Source organism: Grampus griseus, assembly GCF_964374135.1.
Source record: "Grampus griseus genome assembly, chromosome: 2".
NCBI classification, from domain to species: Eukaryota; Metazoa; Chordata; class Mammalia; order Artiodactyla; family Delphinidae; genus Grampus; species Grampus griseus.
In genome coordinates this window covers 164,425,154-164,449,385 of record NC_139018.1, presented here as the reverse complement: position 1 = coordinate 164,449,385, position 24,232 = coordinate 164,425,154, and the positions used below count along the sequence as shown (strand labels likewise).

The 24,232-nt window shown below is 38.2% G+C and overlaps 1 protein-coding gene across 3 annotated transcripts in view; it reads right to left on the bottom strand.

Annotated features, from left to right (window-relative positions):
- ARMC3 (armadillo repeat containing 3) overlaps positions 1 to 24,232 on the bottom strand; it is a gene marked incomplete at both ends in the record, with an annotated part of 98,795 nt that overhangs the window by 53,962 nt on the left and 20,601 nt on the right. For all 3 annotated transcript variants that reach the window (XM_082649051.1, XM_082649052.1, XM_082649053.1), the window contains 6 exons: positions 6,191 to 6,296; positions 6,398 to 6,550; positions 12,438 to 12,621; positions 15,016 to 15,210; positions 17,587 to 17,762; positions 18,008 to 18,076. In XM_082649051.1, coding sequence (XP_082505177.1) covers positions 6,191 to 6,296; positions 6,398 to 6,550; positions 12,438 to 12,621; positions 15,016 to 15,210; positions 17,587 to 17,762; positions 18,008 to 18,076 — 883 coding nt within the window. The remainder of the gene's footprint in view (positions 1 to 6,190; positions 6,297 to 6,397; positions 6,551 to 12,437; positions 12,622 to 15,015; positions 15,211 to 17,586; positions 17,763 to 18,007; positions 18,077 to 24,232) is intronic.

Genomic DNA, 24,232 nt, shown 5'->3' with positions numbered 1-24,232 from the left:
ATCTCATTGTGGCTTCTCCTTTGTCTTTGGATGTGGGGTATCTTTTGTGGTGAGTTCCAGTGTCTTCCTGTCAATGATTGTCCAGCAGCTAGTTGTGATTCTGGTGTTCTCACAAGAGGGGGTGAGAGCATGTCCTTCTACTCCGCCATCTTGGTTCCTCCCTCAATCTGCTTAACTCTGCTTCTTTTCTGTTTTATTCACTAGCCTGTTGTATTTTTTAGATTCCACATATGAGTGATATCATACAGTATTTGTCTTTCTCTCTCTGACTTATTTCACTTAGCATTATGCCCTCCAAGTCCATCCATGTTGCTGCAAATGGCAAAATTTCATTCTTTTTTATGGCTGAGTAGTATTCCATTATATATATATATATATATATATATATATACACCACTTCTTTTTTTCTTTATTAATTTTTATTGGTGTATAGTTGCTTTACAATGTTGTGTTAGTTTCTGCTGTTCAGCAAAGTGAATCAGTTATACGTATACATGTATCCACTGTTTTTTGGATTTCCTTCCCATTTAGGTCACCACAAAGCATTGAGTAGAGTTCTCTGTGCTATACAGTAGGTTCTCATTAGTTATCTATTTTATATATAGTAGTGTATACATATCAATTGTAGTTATTACTTTTTATAATTTAATTTTATTCACTGTGTTTTATTTCTTAAAATAATTGTATGTTTTGAAAAATATCTAGTCAACAATCGTATTATTTTCTAATCTTTTCATTGTTTACCAATAGCCAACATTTAGTTAGTGTTCACATTGGGAAATGAAAAGCATTGAACTCTTTTCATTCTTGGAATAACTTAAAAACTCTAATTCTGATCAGATCCAACAGATGGCAGTGATGTTATAAATTAATAGTGTAAAATATTCTTATAATATGTAGACTCTGCCCCTCAGAAAATGTGAACCAAGAATACATTCTCTCAGTACTTGCATACATAATATAAAACTTTGATATGACTACTTGGATAAAAGAGTACAAAGTAAATATAACATGAAATTTAGCTGAAATAGTACTTCTTTCAAAAGCGAACAACTTTCTCCTTTCCAAAAAGTATTATAAATTGGAATTGTCAGAAAGATTAACAGTGAACCAAAAAAGATAATGGTGTCCAAATTAACTAAGTGGATTACATTTTTATTTAAAATTCATTATTGCTTCTTGGTTTCCTTTTTTATCTCTTTCTATGGGGGTTGTTTTAACCTCACTTTTTACTTATTCACTTAAAAATGATATTACTTGTTTTCCCCCAGTCACTTTAAATAAGTGAATCTGGCTATTCTTGTCCTCTTTTCCTATACCCTCAAATAGTTATTTTTATTCTTATTCATTGCCTTTTGTCCACTTTGAGTGACCTTTTTCTGCAGATAATAAAGAACGAAAAGTATGGCTAGAAGACCCTTAGAGCTAAGTAGCTCTCCACTTTGTGATCCAAATTATGTGAAAACAAACAAACACCACAATACAGATGATCACTTTCTGTTTCAAGTTATGGGCATTGTCAGATAGACCTTCTGTTTTTCACTGTCCTTTTCCTTTTGGTTGTATTTCCCCCCGAAAGCCTGCTATGGGATGGGCACAATTCTAGATGCTTGGTGTGTGTCAGTGAATTAAACAGACAAAGGTGTTGGGTGCTGGTCAGAGAACATAATGAGTGAGCTGTATGGTATGTAAGAAAATGATAAGAGTTATGAGAAAAGGGCAGTAGGAAAGGAGGATGGAGTATGTGTGTGGGTGGTACAGTTGTAACCACTGTGGTCACCACATTTGGGCAGACCTGAGGGGGTGAGGGACTGAGCGGTGGGCATCCTGGAGTAGAAGAACATTCCACGCAGAGAGGATGGTCATACAAAAGGCCTAAAGCAAAACACTTCTGGGAGGTGAATGTACTCTCAGAATATATCTATTTTACGCTTCATCATTTTACTCTCTGACATTGGCTTGTTTGTAAGTAAAGGGATTTGTGTTTGTTAAATTATTTTTTTAACTACAATTTCACTTATCCATAACTCAATACCTGGAGACTTCACATATCCAGAACACACATGAGAACTATCAGAAAAAAAAGAAAGGAAGAAAGAAATGGCCTGTGAAGACCAAAACACCCCTTAGAGCAGTAGCCTCAGGTCCTCCCTTACTGCTTTTATGTAAACTTTGATAAAGCTTGGTTACCTGGTATCCAAGCTTTTCACTGACTGAAAGGAAGGGATCTGAAGAGAACCTCGGCAGGGTTGTGCCTGCCAGTCAAATCTACAGACAGCAGTGAATATTAACACTGCCAGCCTGCCAGTAGGAGTCAATAAAATGCACCAACCCCAAAGGCACCCCACCTAGAGGCTACACTCAGAGAGGAGGCAAGCACCCACCTTCCCTAAGGGGCCCTGACGACACCACTGTGGAGCGTACGATAGCCACTTACTCAAAATGATAACCATACCCCACCCCCCCAAAGTTTTGATTCAAACTCATTACAAATTTTTAAAAGCTTTGTTGATTATAGAAGTAAATTTTCAAGTGTCTAGAAGACTTTATCTAGGAAGCCTCATTCACAGAAAATAACAATTAGGCAAGATCTTTTGGTACCAATTAAAGAGATACTTATAATTCAAGTTGAAAATCTTCCACCAAGGGGTATGGATGACCTGGTTATTTATTTATCATTGCTACCAAATTTCTCATCATTCTCCTATTTTATTACATTTGGGTATGTTTTCTCTTGCAAGAGCACAAATCTGAATCCAGGTATTTTAGATTGTAAATTATTTTATGTATATTATAAAATTCTGTTTTTAGATTATAAAAATACTTTGACTTAAAAAAGCATTTGCCAGTTTTGCAAAGAGAGTCACAGCAAAGTATGTTCCTCTTTCCTCTGGTTGATTATTTTCTTTACTTCAGAAAATTCTGATTTACCCACAACTTTCCAAGCAAAACTCAGTTACATAAAGGAAATTATACCAGCATTATATGTTGTCATAACATGCCAGTTACTACTCAGTTCATGAAATGAGTCTCCAGCTCCAGAAGGTACCCTGAGTGTAAGAATTAGAAATCCATTTTAGGCACTTGAGATAGAAGTATAGGGGAAGGGGTTACATTTTAACAAACAAAATTAGAATTCTCAGGGCTTAACTGCATTAAAAAAAAAAAAAAAAAGGCTAGCAATTATCAGGTATCCAAACAGCTACCAAATGCACCTGGAAGACAATAGCTCTGGGTTTTTGCCTTCTTCTCTTACTACTTAGGTGTGGTGGAAAAGCAACTTTCTAACTATTTCTAACCCTCAGCTCCAGCCCCCCGGCAGCAGAGGCAGGGACTCAGCCTTGCTCCTATAGCTAGCACTTTGCTAGGAAAGCTGATGAAATGGACTGCTTCTAAAAATCGATGCTGGAAACACTCACCAATGCCGAGTTTAAGATAATCTTTTAAAAATGATCTGAGTAGGAAACATTTTTTTACTACAAATAACCAGTCATCTTTGTTGTCTGTTCTGCTGTGGTTGGCTTCAGTAAGTACCACCCTAGAAGGATCGACAATGGGGCTTGTTTGTGTTCATTCCTTTTGATTGACTATAAAATCTTTTTCAACCCCAGTTTTCAGCATTTGGCACAAACAGGTCAAATCTGACTCCATTTCCTCCTCAAAACCATTAATTTTCAGTATCTTTTAGCTCAAAAAAGTCCAAAGTAAAAGCTATACAGACCTCAAAAAGAATCCATAAAACACTTTTATTCATGTCCCATTTCCCTCACCAAACGTAAGTTGGAAAAAAGAAATCACAATGTATGGTACATAATAGGTTAAAGAAATAACAGCAATTAAAATTTATAAAAAATTAAATTACAAAAATAAGGTTGATTGTCATAGAGGAAAAGTCAGGCAACATTTAGCCCTAATTGGCCTCCCTGTGTTGACAAAATGGAACTATACTGGCAGAAGACAAAAATCTCATAAATAGGTAATTGAGAGAGAAGATCTGAAGGCAGCTTCTTTTAGAACTACTTGCCATCCTAATTTTCTATGATTTTATATAAAACGACGTAAGCCAGGCAAACTCACATCAAATCAAGAGGGCTGTGTACACTGGAGACCTTTTAGTGTGTGTTAGGTAATATATAAATCTAAAGGCACTGGAGATAGAAGTGTTTTGTGTCATAAGATTTTTGCACTGGCATGACTACACTGTAAAAATCACTGAATATGTTGTTTTCAAATTGCTGCTTACTATGACCCAATATTCTAGAAATGTGTGTGCTTTCATACAGATGATGATGGCCCTGAATTTAGGAAATTATCATGTCAAAGATTGTAGCTATTAAAGGAACGTAATTTTGTTTTGATGCTTATGCATTTCAGCTACGTTTTTATTGGACATTGTTAGATTTTTAGTCATTCCATTAAGGTCTTATAAAATATTTGTGTGGGAGTATGGAAAAAGAAAGAAAGGGTAAGAGACAGACAAACTATATGATGGGGATGGAGGAGGATTTATTTCAAGTAAGAAATGGGTAATTTTAGGCACAATGCCACAAAACAATAATAAATGAGTGTTAAAAACTAACGTACTGAGATGGTTAATTTTATGTGTCACCTTGACTGGGCTAAGGGATGCCCAGTCAATAATGGTGAAACATTATTTACGAGTGTGTCTGTGAGGGTGTTTCTGGAAGAGGTCAGCATTTGAATCCGCAGACTGAATAAAGATCCCTCTTATCAACGTGGGTGGGCATCATCCAATCCACTGAGGAACTGTACAGAACAGAGGAGGAAGGGTAAATTTGCTCTCTGCTTGAGACGGGACAGCCATCTTCTCCTTTCCTTGGACATCAGTGCCCCTGGTTCTCACACTGGGACTGACCTTTACAACCTTGTTCTCCACGTCACAGACAGCAGATCGTGGGACTTCTCAGCCTTCATAAGCTCATGAGCCAATCCCTATAATAAATCTCATATATATATATCTCCTATTGGTTGTGTTTCTCTAGAGAACCCTGACTAATACTCATACCATATTTAGGGAAGGTAAATAAATTTTTTTTTACTCTTCTTTATTTATTTAGATTTACTTTTTATTGAGGTTACATTGGCCTGTAACATTATGTAAGTTCATATGTACATTATATTTCTACTTCTGTATACACTATGGTGTGCTCACCACCAAAAATTTAGTTTCCATCCGTTACCATACAGTTGATCCCCTTTACCCATTTCCCACTCCCACGCCCCACCACCCCGCCCCTTCCCCTCTGGTAATCACTACTCTGTTCTTTGTATCGATACATTTGTTTTTGTTTGATTGGGCTTGTTCATTTATTTTGTTGGTTTGTTTTTTATATTCCACATAAGAGTGAAATCATAGAATATTTGTCTTTCTCCATCTGACTTACTTCACTCAGTATATCTTCAGGGCCCATCCATGTTATCGCAAATGGCAATAATCATTTTATTTATGAAAGTTGCCTTCTAAAAATTCTTACTGTTTTATAAGGCAACTGTATCTTCTGTAGAGGAAATAGTAAGGCTTTGGGGTCTAACAGATCTGGCTTTAATTTCTAGCTCATCTAGTTGAATGAATATGTGTACCCAGGAAAATTAGAGAAACTTGCAGAGCTTCAGTTTCCTCATTAGTAGATGGAGTATCTAGACAATTAAATTTTTAAATGAATATAAATTACATTTCACAGTGTTTGGAATACGGAGGACATTCCTTTTCAACCCTTCTCCATAAGTATATACCCATATATGTTGTTTTCAATGGACTTTTAAAATGTTTCTCGATTTATCTAATGTTTATGTCCTTTTAAAATTGGTTCTTTAGAATTTTTTTCTTGATTTACCAATATTTGTAGACTGTCTTTAATATTTCCAACATTAGCCAGTTTTCTCTGTTCTGGAACCTTCTACAAGATTTAGCCTGTTACCTGCATCAAATGGCCTGCACATTTTCCCAGCAAGCCCAGAAACCCTCAAGATTTTGTAATGTCTTTGGAAAACAGGCTTATCTGCTGACTCTTATTTTCATAAGGGTTCCTAAGGAATAAATAACTCAACATAGAAGCATCTGAAAGAATATGTAAACTGCCTTGAAAGCCAGGAGATTACGATGAGCACATCTTGGACTGTTAAATATCCCATAAACAAGTCCCTGCTGAATGAGTCTTTTTGTACTTACTTTGCATTAGCGGGATTACAAGTGGTCAGATTCGCCAGGGCAAGGGCCGAAGCTTCCCTTACCTCTTCATTGTCACTTTTTAGTAACTGAATTAACTGTGGGATCCCTACAGAAAAAGAAAGGTAAAATGTGACTGTACAGACATCGATGTGAACTAGAATATGGCAACCTAAAAATGTTCAAAGTGGCCTTTTCCAGTTTGCTTACCCTGATTATTGAAAAATTCTTTGCTGCCCGAATTCTCACACATTGCCGAAATAGCTTGGGAAGCGGCAATTTTAGTTCCATCGTTTTCAGAACCCAAAAGGGTTACAAGGCATTTTTCAACTTCTTGTTCGTGAAAAAGTTTTCTATTTTCAGCTTTCATAAACCAAAAGGGAGAAAAAAAAATCAGAATTTTGCTGCAAAAACTGTGCAAGTGTAAAGACTTCCGCATCCAAAATATGATAGGAATTCAAACTATTTGTTAGCTTTAGTTACAGTCTAAAATATATACCTATTTATCCTTTAGAACACAGTGATTATGCAAAATGAATTATGGGCATTGCATTTTTTTCATTTTCCCTCATATGATATCAGTACTATGGCAGAGAAAATTCTGTAATAAGAAAGAAGCAAGCTTCAGACTTAGCAAGAACTTATTCAACATCAGTCATGTGCCTGTCATGGTGCTGTGTTCACATGCGCTGTCTTCTCACTGAATACAAAAACCTGTTTATTTTAAATACAAAGCCCTATATTTGAAGAATGCCTAAGACGCACAAACTTGTGAGCTGGATGCTCAAGAGCAGAGCAGAGAGGAGGAGAAAGTCAAAATGAGTAATAAAGTATTGATATGATCCCAAGTCTTAAGGAATTTATGATCATCTTTTATCTTGTTACAATACATGCTGACATAGCAAAAACTATAATAATTACTTAATTGCTAAGTTGCCATAAACATAAAATAACATAAACATAGCACAGTTCCGTTTGAAAACAAAGTTATGACTCTTAAGTACATACCATGATATTAACCCCACTATAAAACACTAAATTAAAACCAAAACCAAAGTATTTTTAATGTTCTTTTTGTTCCCGATGTTCCTCTATTTAGTTTGATTTTTTAATAAATGACAATCTCATCACTATACAAAAGCAAATACTGCATTGAATTAAATTAGAACATTAAACAATTTTTGTTTTGTGTTCTACAGTTAATTCTAAATAAATTACTATTTATTAAAAGCATGTACTAGAAAAAATATATATTAAACCGAACTCAGTTTTAATGCTATAACAGAACCAGAGACAAGTTGGAAAAGAAACAGCTTACAAATAATTCCTTGCTAATTTATTTACAGTTCCTAAGAAAATTTTGTCATAGGTTTGGTTCTCATTAATTAACCTTTATAAAGTCAATGTAAACGATTAAAATGGAAGAATGTGTGATATGTGCTCTTAGGATGTTGATATACAAGAGAAGAATATTTTGTTAGAATAAAGATCTCTGCAAAAAATGCTGATACTACCTTAGATTACATCAACATGTGGAAATAATTCACTACTTGTACATATTTTAATTAACTTTTTTCCCAGAGATATCTTCAGAAATTATAGCAACTAGGTTTCCACTTTTATTGATTTTTGTCTTCTTTCAACAATGATTTTTAAAAATTACCTTTTTCACAGAAGCGGTATCATGGTCAGATGTCACCACCTTTGCAAATACTGTTTTGGCCTTTGTTCCTCTGATACACAGATGTATGCCGGAGCAATCTGGCCATCACTGGCACAAGCTAAGTCACTAACACTTCTGTTCATTCATCTTAAAGCAATCATGAACCATGTCCTATAATCCTATCATTTTAATCCCTGCTCCTTTCATTTAAAACTGGAATTCAGTCAGGCCATAACTGTTTCATTAACAAGCTGCGATTAATACTTTAAATCTCAAGTATATGGCCCCTAAAATGTTTTAAAATATATGTAGTCCTTATTAGTTTTCCCTGAATAAACAAGATCTCAAACTTTTCCAGAATCTCTGACTTAAAATCCTCAGATTTATAATTAAGACTTCCAAGATGGGCTTCCCTGGTGGCGCAGTGGTTGAGAGTGCGCCTGCCGGTGCAGGGGACACGGGTTCGTGCCCCGATCTGGGAAGATCCCACATGCCGCGGAGCTGCTGGGCCCGTGAGCCGTGGCCGCTGAGCCTGCGCGTCCGGAGCCTGTGCTCCGCAACGGGAGAGGCCACAACAGTGAGAGGCCCGCGTACCGCAAAAAAAAAAAAAAAACTTCCGAGATGATGCTCAATCAACTTCACTAAACAGAACACTCTGAGTGGATTCTATCAAGAAAATCGACCAAAAGAATTAATTTGAAAAGACTAACTTTGGAGTATGTGATGGTTACAATAAACAGTGTATACACAATTATTGGAACAATTTTTAAAAACTAATTTAAATACTGTGGGCAATTAGTTTCTCAACCCTGCTGGGAGTGTTCTCAAAATCCAGCTGTGTTCACCAGACCTCAAAAGTGCTGACTGCAGCGTGGCTATAATGGATTTAAAAGATGAATTAACATATTAACCAAGTACCTTCATTGAATTGCTACACTGAGAAGTATTTCCGTGTTAATTACACAGAAAGTAAAGATGGCAAGGTAATTATGCTACTAATAGAATAATGTCCTTTAAAAATAACATTTGTTCAGTATCACTGAATTTAAAAGCATGAGGTTTTGTATCTGAAAATAAATCTGTATGTAATGATGCTTTTCTTTGCCCATTCTCAGAAGTTGCTAGTGGGCCACCTGTGCTCCTGCTGAGATGTTAATGCAGTTCATAAACCTCATGGCAAAATGGTAGTTAACACCTTCCTCCTCCTGGTGCCAGGTCAAAGGCATACTAATTTAGGGGTGCGTATTAAAACTTTACTCAGCAAACAAAACTTAAAGAGTGTATATTATGTGGTTTTGTTTCAACTGTGTTTTTGACATGCAATGACAATGCTAACCCTGACCCTAGCCTACAAAAAACTTTTATGATGATGGAAAGTAAAAAGAGAATGTTATAAATGAATATGGAACAGTATAAGGAGCAACATTTGTAAAAACCTACTTATGAATGGAGTTAAGAAAATATAAACTGGACTACATCAAAGTTTAAAATGTCTCTGCATCAAAAGACACAATCAATAGAGTTAAAAAGGCAACCCACAGAATGGGAGAAAATATTTGCAAGTCATATATCGGATAAAGAGTTAATATCTAGAAAATATAAAAACTCCTACAATTCAATAACAAAAAAATTTTAAACCCAGTTTAAAAATGGGCAAAGGATTTGAATAGGCATTTCTCCAAAGAAGATTTTTTAAATGGCCATTTAGCACATGAAAAAGATGCTCAACATCACTAACCATGAAGGAAATGCAAATCAAAACACAAAGAGATACCACTTCACACCCATTAGGATGGCTACTATTAAAAAAAAGAAAAAAAGACAGAATATACCAAGTGTTGGCAAGAATGTGGAGAAATTGGAACCCTTGTGCCCTGTTGATGGGAATGTAAAATGGTGTAGCTGCTATGGAAAACGGTATGGCAGTTCCTCAAATTAGTAAACGTAGAATTACCGTATGATTCAGCAATTCCAATTCTGGATATATACCCTAAAGAATTGGAAGCGGGGGCCCAAAGAGATATTTGTACATCTGTGTTCATAGCAGCATTATTCACTGTACCCAAAAGGTGGAAGCAATCCAGGTGTCTATTAGCAGATGAAAGGATCAACAAATGTGATATAATCATACAATGGCATATTTTTCAGAGTTGAAAAGGAAGGACATCCTGACACATGCTACAACATGAAAGAACCTTGAGGACATTATGCTGAGTGAAATAAGCCAATCACAAAAGGGCAAATATTGTATGATTCCACTTATATAAGTACTTGTAGTCAAACTCACAGAGACAGAAAGAATGGTTTCCAAGGACTGCAGGGAGGGAGAAGGGGGGAGTTATTTATTCATGGGTACAGAAGGTTAGGCTTGTGAGACGAAGAGGCCTGCAGCTGGATGGTGGTGATGGTAGCACAACATGAATGTATTTAATACCACTGAACTGTACGCTTAGAAATGGTGAAGTCGGTGAATTTTATATTATGTGTATTTTACAATTTTTCAAAAAAGAACAGACCTCATCTCCTTTCCTTCAGTCAAAACCTGCCCTTCTTGAGTTCCCCATTTCTGTGAGTGGCACCATTCTACGTCCAGCTGTCCAAGCCAGAAGGCCTTGTCCTTGGCATTACCTTCTTCTTCCCCCAACCCAGAGAGTCATTCAACAAACCCATATGGACCCTCAAGCACCGTGCTGCTGGGTCTCCTTGCAGACGCCTCTGAGTCCATCACGACCACCTCGGCTCTGCTTCAGGACCCCCCTCCTCTCACCTCGATCACTGCAGCAGTCCCCTTCCCGGTCTTCCTGCATCTGGTCCTGTGCATGTCTAATCTCTTCTCCACTTTGCAGCAAGAGTGCTCTTTCTCTAAAAAGTGAAAATCTGTAGGGTTCCCTCCCCTCTCTAAGTCACTTGAGGGGTGCTTTGTTGCCATGAAAATAAAGTCCAAAGCTCTTAAACTTGGCTCGTGATGCCCGTTAGCATGTGGCGCCTCACTACTTCTCCGGCCTGGACTCTCAGTTTTCTGCTGCACTCTATTGACTGGCCATTCTGAAAACTTTCAGCTCTGGAACTCACCACGCTCTGTCCCTCTCTGGCCACTACACACTGTCCCTTCTCCTCAGAGCACTGCTGAGCACCCATGACCCACCAGGACCTTCTTTGCCCAGCCAGTTTCCCTCATCTCCTCTAGGTCTGAGCCTGTAAATCACCTGTTCCAGGAAGGCTTGTCTGACCCGGGTCTGCGTTAGGTGGACCCTCCTGGGGGATCCTGTTCCCCCATCATCAGGCACGTTTAACACGGCATCGCGACTGCCTGCTTACTTGCCTGCCCTGGGTTTGTTGATACAAACTGGGGGCTTAATAAACATTAATAAATGAATTCATAAACAGTCCAGATAGTCTGTAGCTCACTCACAGACACATCCCTAGGTCACTGCAGTGCCAATAGCGTAATTAGTAGTAGAACTAGAGTGCAAGAGCTCTCCATCCCGTGCTTTTTTCACTACTGTATCGAGTGATGGGTAATAAACTCACGAAACTTGTATCACAAGAGGGGCCAAAACCCAAAGAGAAGTTGAGATACGTAAAAATTTTAGGTTTGACATGGGTCATGTCTTTCCATTGCCCTCTCATCTGGTCTCAAATAACTAAGAAGGCCTGGGATAGATGGAGAACAGAACTGACCAGGTAATGACAACGCCTAAGTTCCTTTTGGGAGAATTCTGAATTAAGCAATTTTGTCAAAATTAATTTTACAGGCTGTCTTTAGATTTGGCCTGTATGATGTAACTCACGAGGCCCCTCTCTACTGACTTAGTACTGGGAGGTGAAATTTGGCACACTGCATTAAAACTTTGAAGAAATCCAGTATGGGTTGAAAAGGAAATGTTTCCCATAATATAGACATATATACAGATGTGAGTATATATGTTTAGAATATAAATCATTTAAACTAGTCAAAGCTGTCATCATTTATAAGAGGGGTGATGTGGAAGGGGGAAAATAAAATCACATCTTTTATTAAATAAAATACTCCAAATATACATAAATTGAAATTATAATTTTATCTTCAGTGCTCACGATGTAATTAATCTCCCATATTTTACAGATTTATGTCAACATAGCTTGCCAGTGAAATGAAAATTGTATTTTGTGTATAGTATGAGCATATTATTTTTCACAGCTATATAACATGGAACAGCTAGACTCCAGCTGCAACTCGAAATTACTGTATAGATATCATTCCAAATGTGGATTTATTGAAATGATGTTTTCGGGATTACAGAGAGTGCATACATTCTGTAAAATTTCAAAATCAGGAGAAATAAAAGCTTAAAACTTAATTTAGGAATGAACTGTTTAAAAATAGGTTATAATTAAATCATATTGAGTTTATTAAATCCTGGACAAAGCAATCTCTACTTTTACTTACTAGCATTGAGATGAATTTTGATCTTGAATAGTAAGTATAGCACTATCCTCAAATGACCATCTAAAAGCAGACAAATGCTGTAGCATTTGTTAGCACTAATTGAAATCAAGACTACAGGAGGAAATAGGTATGCTTAGTTTATACAAAATGAGACATACGATCATAAGCGGCTTTAGTAATTGCTCTTGCTGCATTCTTTTGAATATCAGGAATTGTAGAGTTTTCTGCAAATGATAGGAGCTTCTTAAGACCCCCTGTCTGCTGAATCATCACCATGGTATCCATATCTTCAAGGCAATTGGCCAACACGGAAAGCGCTTCTATATGAAGGTCACTCAATTCCTAATAATAAAAGCAAACACAACTTTAGAAAATTGTAATAAAAGCAATCCACACTTTCCAAATTTTATTACAAGAGGGACTCAGATCAGTCAGAACATAATGTAATTAATTTTGTTGTGACAGAGGCCCAAGGAAACAGTTCTGTTTATTAATGTGACATCTCTCTCCCTGACCATTAGTCCCATCTCTTCTCATTTCCCCTATTCCAAAATGTTTTACAGATAAAAAATAGTTGCTGGAAACTTCCAGTAATGGTATCCAAGTGATGTTGCTCAAACAGCCTTCCACCGACAAGTTTAAAATCTAAAGAAAATATTTTTTGAAAAAGCAGACAGAAGCTGAAAGAAAGTATATTCCTTAAAATCTCCAATTGGTAGAGGGAGGTATTGTGAGTGTGTGGCTTTCTTGCCTGAGGAATCTCCAGAATCCCCATAGCAGTGGAAAACTGAAGCCTTTTCTGAACAGTTAGAAATTTAAGGTAGAAATCACAGTAAAGATGCTCCACTGCCATGGTATTCTACACAGCAGTGGTTCTGATCAAGAAACTCACTTCACAGCAAAAGAAATGCAGCAGTGGGCAGATGGTCACAGAAATCACTGGCCTTCCCACGTTCCCTACCATCCTGAAGCAGCTGGCTTGATAGAATGGCCTATGCAAGACACAGTGACAGCGCTAGCTAAGTGGCAATAACTTGCAGGGCTATATGTTCTCTGGAACAGCATCCTATATGTTGCTGTTACTCCCAGGAACCAAGGAATGGATATGGGAGTGGCACCACTCACTATTACCCATGGCAATTCAGTAGCAAACATTTTGTTTCCTGTACCTGTAAACCTTATGCTCTGTTGATCTAGAAATCTTAGATCCAAAGGGAGGGATACTTCCACCAGGAGACACAACAATGAGTCCACAGAACTAAAAGCTAAGACTGCCACCTGGCCTCTTTGGGAGCCTCATGGTTCTGAATCAACAGGCAAAGAGGAGAGTTACTGTGCTGATTGGGGTGATTGAGCCCACCTATCCAAGGGAAATTGGACTGCTACTCCACAACAGAGGTGAGGAAGACTATGCCTGGAATACAGGGGGTCCCTTATGGCATTTCTTAGTAATACCATACCCTGTGATTAAGGTTGATGGAAAACTATAATGACCCAATCTGGGTACCACTACTAATGGTCCAGGGTCTTCAGGAATGAAGGTTTGGGTCACCACATCAAGTAAAGAATCAAGATGGGGCTTCCCTGGTGGTGCAGTGGTTGAGAGTCCGCCTGCCAATGCAGGGGACACGGGTTCGTGCCCCGGTCTGGGAGGATCCCACATGTCGCGGAGCGGCTGTGCCCGTGAGCCATGGCCGCGGAGCCTGCGCGTCCGGAGCCTGTGCTCCGCAACGGGAGAGGCCACAACAGTGAGAGGCCCGCGTACCGCAAAAAAAAAAAAAAAAAGAATCAAGATGAGCTGAGGTGCTTGCTGAGGGCAAGCGGAATATGGAACGGGTATCGGAAGAAGGTAGTTATAAATACCAACTACAACCATGTGATCAGTTACAGAAAAGAGGACTATAATTGTCATGAGTATTGCTTCCTTATTTTGTTATGAATGTGCGTGTGTGTGTGTGTGTGCATGAAATATCCTTTTCTTCTCTCTCTTATCCCCTCAGGCAACATGAGATGTACTGCCTTTACAATATGGTATTTAAGTACGGTTAATTTTACATCTTATTATGGGATGTCAAGGAGAAGAGGAAACATCATCCAAGGACTTTGCATCCTCCTATGGGGAAGGGGACAGTGTGTGTTTTGTTGTACACAGGACAGCTGGACCATGTTAAGTGGAAGTATGATCTTGTTTTTGTCTTTATTTGGAGATTAATGATTTAGGAGCTGTGTACGGATGCCAGATAGACTAACGATGGTTAATATTTATGTTTTAATTTGGCTAGCCCACAGTATCCAGATATTATTCTAGATGTTTCTGTGAAGGCATTTTTTAGGTGAAATTAATATTTAAATCAGTAGACTGAGTAAAGCAGGTTACCCTCCATCATGTGTGGTAAATGACTCTTCTTGCATTACCCTAAAGAAAACTGGGGCAGACAAAGGTTAAAAGACTAATTCTAGGTGTTTCAAGAAAACATAAGATCACAAACAAAAATTTAAAAATCTTAAATCAGAAGATTTTTAAAAATTAAATTATTTTAGAATGCCCTCTACCAATTGTCTGATTTAATTGTGCTGGTAAACTATGTAGCAATAAGCAAATTAGTCCATTCTACTTAGCATCATGCTTAAATATAATAAAATTTCATTTAAAAAATATTCTATAATTTGTATTTTATAACAACACTTAGGAGAGATACATCTCCTCATAGAGAGTTGAATGAATGTTACAGGTACCTTAGTTTCTAGGATCTTAATAAGATGGTCCACTCCTTGACTGTCTCTTAGCATTGCCCGGCACTCCTTATCATTTGTAATAACATCTAAGGTTTTGAGAGCCAACAACTGAATAATTGGATATTCTGACTTCAAGAGATCTAATATAGGAGGGATTGCATTTAGTTCTTGAAGTGTCGCTCGGCACTGAAAATCCTGCCAGGAAATATAAATGTTCAAATAAGTGGTTTTTAAAGCAAAATACAGTCTTAAGAATGGAGAGATTCTATTTTTTAACAAAGAACATTATAAGTTATAATGTTCCCATCTTTTATTCTGGATTTGCTTCCAAAATAACTCACAAACAAATATAAGCAAACCCTGGATTGACAACACCAAAATATTCATTTTAACTATACAGACCTTGTCAATAATAGGAAATAGGCATGATCTATGACTTCTCAGCAGCTACTGTTTTTTTATTATACAGAAAATTCCTCTTACTACAAACAGCATCACAATAAAATCTATGCATAATGAAATTCTTTTCACACGCTATACCCTGTTTCAAATAGTAGTCGATAAAATGAAATGACGGTATCAATTCCTTATTATTGTCATTCAGATGGATGGTTTATAAAATACTAATCTGCATGCAGTGCTGTTGGCAGGACCTGTGCATGCAAATTTACATCAGGTTTAGTTCTGACACATAACCTTAATTTAAGACATTTACAAGAGCAAGGGGTCATTAGAGTCCAGACAAGTCGCTCTGCATGGTGTGCCTGTAATCCTGGGTGAGTGGTGGAGGGAGGGTCGTTGGGGTGAGCGACAGAGAAAACAAAGCAAAAAAGTCATGAAAAGCCCCCAAACTCTGACTACTAAATCATGACATTTTAAATCAAAACAGGGTAAACTTAAAATAGAATTAAAGACAGAAAAGACCCCACTTCCAGCTTATCTTCCCTCTGTCTATCCTTCAACTGGCCTCTCATAGTCAGCTTCCTTCAGACATAAAAACTGTAGGTTGCTGCTTGCTATGGGTTGAATTGTAGCCCCCGCAAAATATCTTGAAGTCCTACTCCTCAGTACCTCAAAATGTGACCTTATTTGGAAATGGGATCGTTGCAGATGTAATTAGTTAAGCTAAGGTCATGGGGGAGTAGGGTGGGTAATTATTGGTGTCCGTATAAGGTTGGTGTCTTTATAACAGGAGGCGAGAGAGCTGACAGAGGGAGAGATTGCAGTGATGAGGCTGCAAACCAGGGACCACCAAGGATTCACAGCCACCACCAGAAGCTGGGAAGAGGTAAGGGAGGATTCTACCCAGAGTCCCAGACGGAGCATGGCCCTGATGACACCTTGATGTCAGAAGTCCAGCCTCCAGAACCGTGAGGGAATAGGTTCCTGTTGTTTTAGCCAGTTTGTTGTACTTTGTTACAGCAGCCTTAGGAAATGAATACACTGTTATTAGCTAGTCCTTCTGTTATGAAGAATAGTGGAGGTAAGTCTTTTCATTTCCACTTGATAAAAAATATAGAGAAATAGACTTAATGAGGAGTCTTGGCATGAAACACACAGACACGTTTTCAGGATTATTTAGGCCTATAGGATGAAGTAAAGTCACCAGAGAAGGGGTATGGCTGCACTTGCTCTTCAGGAAGAGGAAAGGTAACACCAGTGGGTGCCCAGCTACGTGGCAAGGACATGCCAGGGCCAGGGTTGCATGCTTTGGGTGCCTTTTGGCATGAGTGCCTTTGTCCTCTTTTTCTATATATTTTGTCTAGATACTTTGCTTCTCAATGAAACCTCCTTCACCTTTGCTTCCATATCTCTTCTTTCACATTCTCTTGACGGCTATTTAAAATGGTGTCTTGTACTTCCAGGTGGTCTAAAGCTTATCAAACGTGTGTGGGAATTGTTCAGGAACCTGAACAGGAGAAGAAGCAGAGAAGGCTGTCCAAAGTGGTAGCAAGCTGACCTGCTGGGGGTGTGAGGGTGTGTGTGCTGGGTTGGGGATTGGAGGGGAGGGGCCAGAGGACAGGACAGGTTGTGGGCGGAGGGTGGGTAGGGTGTTTCTTCCATTATGAAGGAAAGCATCACAGTGAGGTAGCATCTTGCAACTGTGAATGATGAGTTCTGTTCAGCAAAACTCAACTTTTCACCAACAAATAAGCTGAATCCAAAATCTTGGTACATTGTGTAAGGCAGATGATACCAACCAATTGGATCACCAAGATTAGATCAACAGTTAACTGCCTAGGTCAAAACTAGTTCAACACTAATATTAGATTTCCTGTTTTGGAAGAAATAGTACTTACCTAGTATAATCCTGCCTTAATTTGCAAGCCCATTCTATTCTTTTAAAATGCCCTTTTATGGGGGACAATTACTTACAAAACGTGAAAACTGAAAGGTATCGACTCTAAACTTCCATTATTTTTCCTCTGAATGATAACTACTAAATAGTACTGAGAAGGAGTGATTTTAATTAAAACTGGACCTTTTTTTAAAGCTTTGTCCTTTTTTTAATGGGAAAATAAATTCTATAACCAGCTTTTGTCAAAACTCATTGTTAGAAATTAATCTCACCTGGACCAAGTTGTAAATGCACTCGATAGAATTCTTCTTCACGTCCGGGTCTGGGCTGCTTAGCAGTCTGATGAGAGGCTCTAATCCACCTTGTTCAAATATTTGCACTTTGCTGGTATACTCTGCAGACATGTTTGCTAGGCAAAGACTAGCAAACTCATGGATAACTACTTCCTCTGTGTATCAAAAACAAATAACACAAGTATGTAAAGGCTTATTCAACCATTATGTTAAACCACGCTGTGAAAACCAACGCTCCACAGATCTTACCTTGGTTGGAGCCCATCTTAGTTTGAGAGAGTTTAATGACAATACAGAATTGGTGTTTCATAAACTATTTTCAATCGGTACTTTAATCAGATGCGAAAAATAAATCATTCCCCATTTTTGAAATATTGATAGATGGAGGATGCAGAGTTACCTTCTGCGGCCAGCTGAGCAATCACAGAATTCATGACATCTAACTCCCTTAACAATTTTTTGACATCATCTACAAAAGAAGAAACAGAATATTAATGTTTATTAATTATAATAATAATGGCAATGTCTGTGGAATAGTTCCTTATGAGATAGGTTCTATTATTACCTAATTTTACAGATAAGGAAATTGAGGTTCACAATCACACAGCAAGTAAGAGGTGGGGACGGGTTTCACACCCAGGTCTGTCTGACCCCAGACAGACTATAGCCCATGTTGCTTGATTGCTCAGCTGTACGACCTTCCAAAACACTAGAAAAGATAACCATAAATGCACGAAAGTGCCTAGAACACCATCAGTAAAGTTGAGTTACTGTGCCCTACACTTGCTTATGATATAACAGTAATTCTTTTTGTTTTGTTGGGAGGATATTTTTAAATTTAGATTTTAATAAAACTAGTATAAAATGCAAATAAGAATTATCCTCAGCCTTTTCCCATAAATACATCTTGTACATGTTCCATTTGCTTATCAGAAATGCCAAAGATGCTTAAAGATAAGTATATTAATTTTTTAAAGTTCACTTTTGTATTATTTACAGGAGCCTAATTAAAGCTAGACAATTATGCCCCTGCTTCTTTCTTGCCATCCTTAACCCCCTTTTTCTGAGAAATAAGGCATAGCTGCTACTTCAGTTTTGCAATTTCTCTTCTTGGTCGATTATCTCTTCTGTAAGCCAAAATTAGTGTTACCAGAAGTTTGGAAAAATTCACTTTGCAGCAGCTGAAGCAGATGGTCTCGGGAATTAACCGCTGCATACGTTTGCCTTTTCTTGGACACCTTTTCCTGTGTGATTCAGGGATGTGGCTGTTCCTCAACCTGTCAAAACTTCTTTCTCTCTGTTCTGTTCAAAATGGCTCAAAGAGGGCTAGCGAACTTACAGCTAGCTATATATGCACATGGATAGGCTTTCAGCACAAAAGAATAATTGAGTTTTGGGGAAGTGTAGGACTTCATATTTTACAGTCGAAACTCCTCTGAAAAACGCATTACCTCCACAGGTCTAGAAATAATAGCCATGGCATAATAGTCAGATCCTTCCAAGTGTCCTGGTAAACTAGGCAGAGGTGCCCCCTCTGGAAAAGCATGCTGTCATTCTCTTCTCACTCTTATGAGTCCAGTCTGTGTTGTTTGCAATGATTTTTTGGAAGGTTGTACCAAAGTTCCCTATTTTTACATGCTAGAAGAAAAGCATTTCTGGGCTTTTAGATCTCCAAGTACATTCTCCACTTAGTATACAAGATAATCTTCCATCTACTTCAGAGTTTCTGCTACAACGCTGACCATGAGGTCAGGAAGATTCTGGCCCTGTGTACTCTCTGCTCCTTGTGTTTCCCTGCAGGAAGCATCTGCTCCCACAGGGAGAGGGCCCCTTGCTGCATCTGTATGTGCCACCACCCCCTTGCTGTGCCCAAACAAGTTAAAAGTTTTCATCAGAGGATTCTCTGGGCCACGAAATTCCTTTCTACATATGAATTTAGCCCAGGTCTGTTCAACAACAGATCTAGGAGGTTTATCCACTACACCACTTTCTTAAGGCTCAATGGATCATTCAGATTCAATGGCAGCTCTTGTAAATTGGTGGCATAGCTGATTAACTTGTTATTAAACTTTCTGACACCAGATTGTTCAAATAGTCCTTCTGTTCTTGAGGTTAAATCAGCAGAAATAATGGGTAAGCTGCTACTTCTGTCACTTTAAATATAATATTGATCTCTGTCCCCTTCTTTCTCAGCAGAGAACACTCTCAGATATGGCAACTTGGACTTGTGGTTGGGCCACATGAACACGTTCTAGGCAAGCAGTGGGACACCTACAATTCTAGCTTGGTTCAGAACTGCCAGCACCTTCCTTCCCGGAGTACCTTCATGCCATCTGGGTTTTTTTTTTTTTTTTCAGTCATCAATTTTATACACATCAGTGTATACATGTCAATCCAAATCGCCCAATTCATCACACCACCATCCCCACCAACCAGCCGCTTTCCCCCCTTGGTGACCATACGTTTGCTCTCTACATCTGTGTCTCAGCTTCTGCCCTGCAAACCGGTTCATCTGTACCATTTTTCTAGGTTCCACATATATGCATTAATATATGATAATTGTTTTTCTCTTTCTGACTTAACTTCAATCTGTATGACAGTATCTAGATCCATCCACGTCTCAACAAATGACCCAATTTCATTCCTTTTTATGGCTGAGTAATATTCCATTGTATATATGTACCACATCTTCTTTATCCATTAATCTGTCGATGGGCATTTAGGTTGCTTCCATGACCTGGCTATTGTAAATAGTGCTGCAATGAACATTGGGGTGCATGTGTCTTTTTGGATTATGGTTTTCTCTGGGTATATGACCAGTAGTGGGATTGCTGGATCATATGGTAATTCAATTTTTAGTTTTTTAAGGAACCTCCATACTGTTCTCCATAGTGGCTGTATCAATTCACATTCCCACCAACAGTGCAAGAGGGTTCCCTTTTCTCCACACCCTCTCCAGCATTTGTTGTTTGTAGATTTTCTGATAATTCCCATTCTAACTGGTGTGAGGTGATAACTCATTGTAGTTTTGATTTGCATTTCTCTAATAATTAGTGATGTTGAGCAGCTTTTCATGTGCTTCTTGGCCATCTGTAGGTCTTCTTTGGAGAAATGTCTATTTGGGTCTTCTGCCCATTTTTGGATTGGGTTGTTTGTTTTTTTAATATTGAGCTGCATGAGCTGTTAATATATTTTTGAGATTAATCCTTTGTCCGTTGATTTGTTTGCAGATATTTTCTCCCATTCTGAGGGTTTTCTTTTCGTCTTGTTTATGGTTCCCTTTGCTGTGCAAAAGCTTTGAAGTTTCATTAGGTCCCATTTGTTTATTTTTGTTTTTATTTCCATGACTCTAGGAGGTGGATCAAAAAAGATATTGCTGGGCTTCCCTGGTGGCACAGTGGTTGAGAGTCCACCTGCCGATGCAGGGGAAACGGGTTCGTGCCCCGGTCCGGGAAGATCCCACATGCCGCAGAGCAGCTGGGCCCGTGAGCCATGGTCACTGAGCCTGCGCGTCCAGAGGCTGTGCTCTGCAATGGGAGAGGCCACAACAGTGAGAGGCCCGCGTACCACAAAAAAAAAAAAAAAGATCTTGCTGTGATTTATGTCAAAGAGTGTTCTTCCTATGTTTTCCTCTAAGAATTTTATAGTGTCTGGTCTTACATTTAGGTCTCCAATCCATTTTGAGTTTATTTTTGTGTATGGTGTTAGGCAGTGTTCTAATTTCATTCTTTTACATGTAGCTGTCCAGTTTTGCCAGCGCCACATATTGAAGAGACTGTCTTTTCTCCATTGTATATCCTTGCCTCCTTTGTCATAGATTAGTTGACCATGGGTGCGTGGGTTTATCTCTGGGCTTTCTATCTTGTTCCATTGATCTATATTTCTGTTTTTGTGCCAGTACCATATTGACTTGATCACTGTAGCTTTGTAGTATAGTCTGAAGTCAGGGAGTCTGGTTCCTCCAGCTCCGTTCTTTTCCCTCAAGGCTTGTTTGGCTCTTCGGGGTCTTTGGTGTCCCATACAAATTTTAAGATTTTTTTGTCTGTAATTTTTTTTTTTTTGGTAGTATCTTTGTCTGGTTTTGGTATCAGGGTGGTGGTGGCCTCATAGAATGAGTTTGGGAGTGTTCCTTCCTCTGCAATTTTTTGGAAGAGTTTGAGAAGGGTGGGTGCTAGCTCTTCTCTAAATGTTTGATAGAATTCACCTGTGAAGCCAGCTGGTCCTGGACTTTTGTTTGTTGGAAGATTTTTGATCACAGTTTAAATTTCATTACTTGTGATTGGTCTGTTCATATTTTCTATTTCTTCCTGGTTCAGTCTTGGAAGGTTATACATTTTAAGAATTTGTCCATTTCTTCCAGGTTGTCCATTTTATTGGCATAGAGTTGCCTGTAGTAGTCTCTTAGGATGCTTTGTATTTCTGCAGTGTCTGTTGTAACTTCTCGTTTTTCATTTCTAATTTTATTGATTTGAGTCCTCTCCCTCTTTTTCTTGATGAGTCTGGCTAATGGTTTATCAATTTTATTTATCTTCTCAAAGACCCAGCTTTTAGTTTTATTGATCTTTGCTACTGTTTTCTTTGTTTCTATTTTATTTATTTCTGCTCTGATCTTTATGATTCCTTTCTTTCTGCTAACATTGGGTTTTGTTTGTTCTTCTTTCTCTAGTTCCTTTAGGTGTAAGTTTAGATTGTTTATTTGAGATTTTTCTTGTTTCTTGAGGTTGGCTTGTATTGCTATAAACTTCCCTCTTAGAACTGCTTTTGCTGCATCCCATAGGTTTTGGATCGTCATGTTTTCATTGTCATTTGTCTGTAGGTATTTTTTGATTTCCTCTTTGATTTCTTCAGTGATCTCTTGGTTATTTAGTAACGTATTGTTTAGCCTCCATGTGTTTGTGTTTTTAATGTTTTTTTCCCTGTAATTCATTTCTAATCTCATAGTGTTGTGGTCAGAAAAGATGCTTGATATGATTTCAATTTTCTTAAATTTACTGAGGCTTGATATGTGACCCAAGATGTGATCTATCCTGGAGAATGTTCTGTGCACACTTGAGAAGAAAGTGTAATCTGCTGTTTTTGGATGGAATGTCCTATAAATATCAATTAAATCTATCTGGTCTATTGTGTCATTTAAGGCTTCTGTTTCCTTATTAATTTTCTGTCTGGATGACCTGTCCATTGGTGTGAGTTGTTAAAGTCCCCCACTATTACTGTGTTACTGTCGATTTCCTCTTTTATAGCTGTTAGCAGTTGCCTTATGTACTGAGGTGCTCCTATGTTGGGTGCATATATATTTATAATTGCTATATCTTCTTCTTGGATTGATCCCTTAATCATTATGTAGTGTCCTTCCTTGTCTCTTGTAACACTCTTTATTTTAGAGTCTATTTTATCTGATATGAGTATTGCTACTCCAGCTTTCTTTTGATTTCCATTTGCATGGAATATCTTTTTCCTTCCCCTCACTTTCAGTCTGTATGTGTCTCTAGGTCTTAAGTGGGTCTCTTGTAGACAGCGTATATATGGGTCTTGTTTTTGTATCCATTCAGCAAGCCTGTGTCTTTTGGTTGGAGCATTTAATCCATTCACGTTTAAGGTAATTATCGATATGTATGTTCCTATGACCATTTTCTTAATCGTTTTGGGTTTGTTTTTGTAGGTCCTTTTCTTCTCTTGTGTTTCCCACTTAGAGAAGTTCCTTTAGCATTTGTTGTAGAGATGGTTTGGTGGTGCTGAATTCTCTTAGCTTTTGCTTGTCTGTAAGGCTTTTGATTTCACCGTCGAATCTGAATGAGATCCTTGCCGGGTAGAGTAATCTTGATTGTAGGTTCTTCCCTTTCATCACTTTAAGTATATCATGCCACTCCCTTCTGGCTTGTAGAGTTTCTGCTGAGAAATCAGCTGTTAACCTGATGGGAGTTCCCTTGTATGTTATTTGTCATTTTTCTCTTGCTGCTTTCAATAATTTTTCTTTGTCTTTAATTTTTGCCAATTTGATTCATGTCTCGGCATGTTTCTCCTTGGGTTCATCCTGTATGGGACTCGCTGAGCTTCCTGGACTTGGGTGGCTATTTCCCTTTCCCTGTTAGGGAAGTTTTCGACTATAATCTCTTGCAATATTTTCTCGGGTCCTTTCTCTCTCTCTTCTCCTTCTGGGACCCCTACAATGTGAATGTTGTTGCGTTTAATGTTGTCCCAGAGGTCTTTTAGGCTGTCTTCATCTCTTTTCATTCTTTTTTCTTTATTGTGTTCCACATCAGTGAATTCCACCATTCTGTCTTCCAGGTCACTTATCTGTTCTTCCGCCTTAGTTATTCTGCTATTGATTCCTTCTAGTGTAGTTTTCATTTCAGTTATTGTATTGTTCATCTCTGTTTGTTTGTTCTTTAATTCTTCTAGGTCTGTGTTAAACATTTCTTGCATCTTCTCGATCTTTGCCTCCATTCTTTTTCTGAGGTCCTAGATCATGTTCACTATCATTATTCTGAATTCTTTTTCTGGAAGGTTGCCTATCTCCACTTCATTTAGTTGTTTTTCTGAGGTTTTATCTTGTTCCTTCATCTGGTACATAGCCCTCTGCCTTTTCATCTTGTCTATCTTTCTGTGAGTGTGGTTTTTGTTCCAC